The sequence below is a fragment of the Chrysemys picta genome, chromosome 11 (assembly GCF_011386835.1).
Source record: "Chrysemys picta bellii isolate R12L10 chromosome 11, ASM1138683v2, whole genome shotgun sequence".
Taxonomy (NCBI): Eukaryota; Metazoa; Chordata; order Testudines; family Emydidae; genus Chrysemys; species Chrysemys picta.
In genome coordinates this window covers 52,262,390-52,268,389 of record NC_088801.1, presented here as the reverse complement: position 1 = coordinate 52,268,389, position 6,000 = coordinate 52,262,390, and the positions used below count along the sequence as shown (strand labels likewise).

The 6,000-nt window shown below is 36.3% G+C and overlaps 1 protein-coding gene across 4 annotated transcripts in view; it reads right to left on the bottom strand.

Moving 5' to 3' along the window:
• Nucleotides 1-1,372: 1,372 nt before the first annotated feature.
• The window catches only part of MYO1B (myosin IB), a 198,499-nt gene continuing 193,871 nt past the window's right edge, over nt 1,373-6,000 (bottom strand). For all 4 annotated transcript variants that reach the window (XM_005306813.4, XM_024109559.3, XM_005306814.4 and 1 more), the window contains one exon: nt 1,373-3,045. In XM_005306813.4, the coding sequence (XP_005306870.1) occupies nt 2,922-3,045 (124 nt within the window). In that variant the 3' untranslated portion in view covers nt 1,373-2,921. The remainder of the gene's footprint in view (nt 3,046-6,000) is intronic.

Sequence of the window (6,000 nt, the reverse complement as noted above, 5' to 3'; positions counted from 1 at the left end):
TTTTTACAGTTGCACCACAGGAGGTTAAGAAAGGAAATGGAAGGAAAGGAAACTGACCAAATGACCTTGTATGCTTATTCTAAACTTCAAAATATCATGATTAAATGAACATATCCAAATAATGTATGTTCAAAAAGCCTTTCTATACATTTAGAATCCAATATTTTTTTAGGTGTCCAATTGCAATAGATGACGAAGTATGAACTAGTTCACAGGTTAGAAATTACCACCGTTCTGGAAAACAAACGACACAGTAGAAACCAAGGTAAAGACCTTCATCTTCTTCAAATATCTCTACTATTCTTTTAGTATGATCATTTTAAATACACCCAGAGGATAAAATTGAAGTAATTTATATAGTGACTTGATGCAAAAGTGAAAAGGTAACACTGATTCCAAGGGTCAAATGTTCAAATGCTCCTGAACTCCACCTCTAATTTTTCACATGCAAACAACTGCAGGAACTAATGACATAAGAACAGCCATACTGGGTCAGACCAGGATACTGGGCTTTATGGACCTTTGTTTTCTGACAGCGGCCAGTGCCGGGTGCCCCAAAGAGAATGAACAGAACAGGTAATCATCAAGTGATCCATCCTCTGTCGCCCATTCCCAATAACAGAATGTACATGTCTGCCTTCTTTATTTCCAGATTATATTTTGAAAATTTGGCCCTAATAGGTTCCTAGTGGAAGCAGTTTGAAAAGTTAAACAGCTTTACAAGTCCCTGTAGCTTTAACTGGGTTACACTTTGCCAAGCGGAAATTTTAATTCATTGTATGTGAAGAATGGAGTTTGAAATATTAGACCACCACATTTGTGCTATGTTTTTAGGGCAATGATTTCACAATCTGAGTGCACCCTAATATTGCTCTAGAAATTGATACCGTGGTTTATTTTTGTAAACTTCTCCAATAATAGCATTTCTAGGCTGCTTTAAAACTTACAATTCATTAATCTGACAACACAGATTTATTTCGAGCCTTCAGGTATTACTAAAAGATTATGAGAAAGAAGTAGCTTTTGTCACATTTAAGAGAAGTTTAACACAAGTTTCACCACTATTACCATTCAAAAAAATGACACCTTAGTAGCATTAAGGAGACAAGTGAAAGCAACCATTTTGTGCCCCAATCACAGCTAAACCCTTTTATTTCATTTTAACCCAAACCAAAATGTGACAAAAATTTCAAAAGTGGAACAACTGTTTTTCTGGATATGTAAGGAGTGTGTGTGAGGCCCTGGTGACTCTGCTGCAATAAGTAGTGGGGTTTTAATATTGAAAGTCTACATTACAATAGAACAACTACATAAGGAAACCTTCATAAGTACTACATAACTTCACCAACAGGAGAGTAACGAGACTCTGAACTTTGCTTTATCTTTACTTTATTTATGCTTGGGCTTTCAGCATTGCATATCTGATGTCTTAACCTGTCTTTGAAGGCAGGGATTTGTATCAGCCTGCAAGCACACAATACTTCTCAACTGTCCTTGCATCAACAAATCAAACAATTACATTCAACAAACCCTTCACTTGAGCAGTTCCCTCTATCTAAAAACCTCAAAAAATGTCCCCATAAATCCATGCTTTCAGCTAATGCTTCTGGTTTATAAAAGATTAATTGCAGGCAGTTATACTGAAAGTTTATAATGCAGTTCTTGATTGTAAAGTGTTTCTGTGCACACATTATATCAGGCACAAAAAAAACTTATATATAACAGTTTTGAAATACAAAAATATGGTTATAACATAAGAGTACCAAACATCAGAGAACTAGGACAATTTTATTATTATAATATCAATTTATGTACATCATCCCCCAGAATTACGAAACTTTTTAATGCTAAGTACTTTCCCCAAATTAACAACTGTAGTGTACATTCTAAAAAACTGCAAATTAAAACCACAAACCTACTTTCATCCCTACATCATCTATGCAGGCTGTACCAATCATCTCTCTCTTACACACACAAGTGTATTATAAATAATTTTTCACAAAATGTCATGAGTGTTTTATTGCACATTGTACATGCCCATATCTGAAAAAGACTAACCCTTCAGATAATAACTAAACAGTTTAAATACCTTGCAGTTTTCATTATTCATGCTACTGCATTTTTCAGGATCTAATGTGAACCAGTAATTTAAGGAAAAAAGCAGAATAGAAAATATGCTTTGAATTATATAGTTTTTGTGAATGAAAGAAATATGTTGCTGCCGCCTTAATAATTCTACTCTGCTTCCTACTGTATAGTCATTAAAAATATCTGACCTAATTAAAAAGCCTGTTTTGAAACACCAGCTTCTTTACTGCAAATAAAAACCATATGCATATGCTGCATAGGCAGTTGTACATTCCTTCTGCTCTGCAGAATTAGGTTTTCCTGCACTCTATTCTGTTAAAGATCAAGTTACGTACCTCTTAGAGCTGTTTACAATTAAAGTTACTGTTTCAGTCTCGTAATTTGACCAGTCTCTCTAATGGTAATAAACAATTAACCCTTTAGCTCACCAGCACAGATTGGTATAAAAATGCAAGGGGCAGAAGTTACCAATAAGCATCATGTCTTTTATGATGCAATCTATATGTCTTCTGTTAGGCAGATTTCTAGTCCAATGAGTATTAATAGTTTTTCCATTAATATGCGGGTTTATGGTATGCTGTACTAAAATGTGATGGCTAAACAAAGAGCACATGTCATATGCAACAGATATTTGTCAGTTCATAAAATGCTGCCACTGGACAAAATGTACATGTTGAGGGTTAAAACTATTGTATTAAGAAAGATTTAAAAGCTTATTAGTCAAATATTTTGCCAAGGGTTTCTAAAGCTATTAGCCACTGGCAGCCCCAAAAACTAAAAATTGCACTATAACAAAAAAATAAGTCCATGAAAGGTAGAGGGACCAACTGCAGTTAAGGTACAGCAACTTCAAGGAGCCGGTTGTTTTTTCGTTTACAAGTTGGGATGTTGCCATTTTTCTGGTTGCCCTGTATAAACTTCACACATACTTTGTCTTGTTTGAATTGAACCAGGAACCTATGAGACAGAATAAAATGGGTTTTAATTAAGGGTGGAAAGAACACATGTACAGCAAATAGTCGTTTGTGCAAGACTCTCTTTCATTAGCTGCTGTAACAAGAAAAAGGTATATGATATTACCTCATGAAATTGTTTATGGTATTAGTAATAAAAGAGGGTTAGAAACTAGAAAATGTTATGTTATATATTAGTTTTGTCCATTTATGCTCCCTTGTGTTCTATTATCTTTCACTGTCAGAGATTAAGGCACCTTCAAATTCTAGATTTTTGCAGTACCAGTTTAGAAAGGGAACATTCAGAATGGCCTGTTTAAAAAAGCGCGATTAATACATGAAAGTATCAAAATGACAAGTAACAATACTTAGCATCATTCAACACTCCTGTTAATACACCCCCAGAATATTAGCCTGAGAAACACCAGTCAAGGATGGTCAAGGTATATTTAATCCTGCCTTAGTGCTAGAGGAGGGACTAGATGATCTCTTAAGGTCTATGTTTAAATTACAGTACAGATATATACCAATTAATGCTCAATACGCCTCATTGGTAAGTGGGTAAATAAGAGCCCCATTTTACAGGTGACAAATGTGGAAGGACTCACCTAATACCACACGTTGACTAAGTGGCAAAACAAGGACCTACCAATTCCTAGCCCTGTGCTCATTTCTCCAGACACCATCTGATGGTTTAACAATGGTCATGTATATACTATAACTGCTCTATAGACCCAAGCATCACTACCTTTGCCCCCCCCCCAATATTTTATTTCTACCCCTTTCTAGCTACCATTTAAGATTAGGCAATCTAATTGCCTATAGGTGTGATATCCATCACAATAATTCCTATCAGTATATTACATCCACTATAAAACATAGGCCCCTCAGAGCCATCACATCTGATTGTGCTATCTCAGCAGATTTGGCAGGATCCAGAGAAGTGAGGCTCTTTAATCATAGTTTCAAGAAAGAGAAGATTGAACAAGTTTACCCCCAACAACCATTTCAAAGAAACAAAACGTAAAATAACATCTCCTAAATTGAAAGCGAGGATGACCTACTATGAAGGGATTTTACAGTCTGCTGAAGAGCAACTTGCTTTCCCTGTTACTGCTGATCTTCATGATAGTAAAACTCAGGTATTCTGACTGCCCGCACTGAACATAATTTCAGAGATGCAAATCCACTTACTGATCTACCAAAGGTTAACATCTAGATTACATGCACCAAATAATAAAAAAGGTCCTGTGACGAGGCCACTCTTGTAAACAAAGTTTTTAAAAATTAAAACAGGATGTATAGACTTATATTATGGAATTTCTTGAAAATTTCTTATCTACATTGTTCCTTAAGTAAACTTCCTAAAATAAATATGCACTGTTTTCCTCCACTGCTAGTAGTTTTGGGGTGTAGAATTCTACACCCACTAACCATTTGCTGAGATAGGGTCACATGGCTAATACACAGAAATCTTAGTCCAGGGAAAAACGGATGTGACAACATATCTAGGGAAAAGAGATCTTGTATTTGAGACATTTACAATTATTCCCACTTACTGCAGCACTGGAACAGATCTTGCTCTTCTACTGGTTTTCCAAAATCCTTCTCTAACTATATCTATTGCCATAAATGCTAAAATATCGAATTCCCAAGGCCTGCAGACTGTTTCAAAGATGATAATGTTGTTCAAGTAGTAAATAACCTTAAAAATACAGTTAAGTGTTGTGTGGCATAAAACTACCTTGCATAACCACTATACAATAAAAACAATGAGGGGTCCTTGTGGCACCTTAGAGACTAACAAATTTATTTGGGCATAAGCTTTCGTGGGCTAAAACCCACTTCATCAGATGTATGGAGTGAAAAATACAGTAAGCAGTCAGTATATATATCACAGCACATGAAAAGATGGGAGTTGCCTTGCCAAGTTGGGGGTTAGTGCTAACGAGGCCAATTCAATTAAGGTGGAAGTGGCCTATTCTCAACAGTTGACAAAAAGGGGTAAATATCAAGAGAGGGAAAATTACTTATGTAGTGCTAATGAGGCCAATGCAATCAAGGTGGATGTCGCCCATTCACTATACAATAGATTTCTGTCTGGGGAAAAGTGGAATAAAGATTGTGTGCATCTAACAGTCAATACACATACTGGTAAATGCTTTAGGGTTCCAGAAGTTTTGCCCAACAGTTTTCTAAGTAGCCATTAAGATTGAAGTTAATACAGAAAAGGATCTTTCTCATTTTATACCAGGGAGTTGCATTAGAACTCTGACCTGTAGAAGGTAACCCAACCTGCAGCACATTTAAAGAAAAGATGGTTTTACTGGGTATAATGAAACAATCTGGAATCCTCATTTGATAGGGAAAATATTCTAGATGTACAGAACTTATGATTTCTGGAGAATTTCTCTTGTAGATAAATAGTTAGGTACTTTTATGGCCATCATTATTATGGTATCTGAGTGCCTCACAATCTAATGTATTTATCCTCACAACACTCTGTGGAGTAGGGAATTGCTAATATAGCCATTTTACAGATGGGGAATGGAAGCTTAGAGAACTTCTGAGTGACTTTTCCCTGTGTCATACAGGAAATTAGTGGCAAAGTGAGGTTTCCTTGAACCCCGGTTTCCCAAGTCCCAGGCTAATGCCCTAACCATTGGACCATCCTCACCAGAAATATAATAAAGACCATATTGAGCTGCTTCCTGCCCCAGAGGGACTGTTGTTTACATGAAATTAAGTGGCACAGACTGGCTATGGTTTGTGGCACAGACTGGTAAGGCACCAAAATTATGAACACCTGGAGCACGTTTGTTCTGAATTGCATCCATTCTGTGTTTCTGGAGTCTAGTAACCCTCATATTGCTTACTCTCTGTCAGTTTTCACAGTTCTCTGTTTAGTGATTATATACATTTCACAGCCCCTTCTCAGACATCTGCAAGTTTCTGGTAG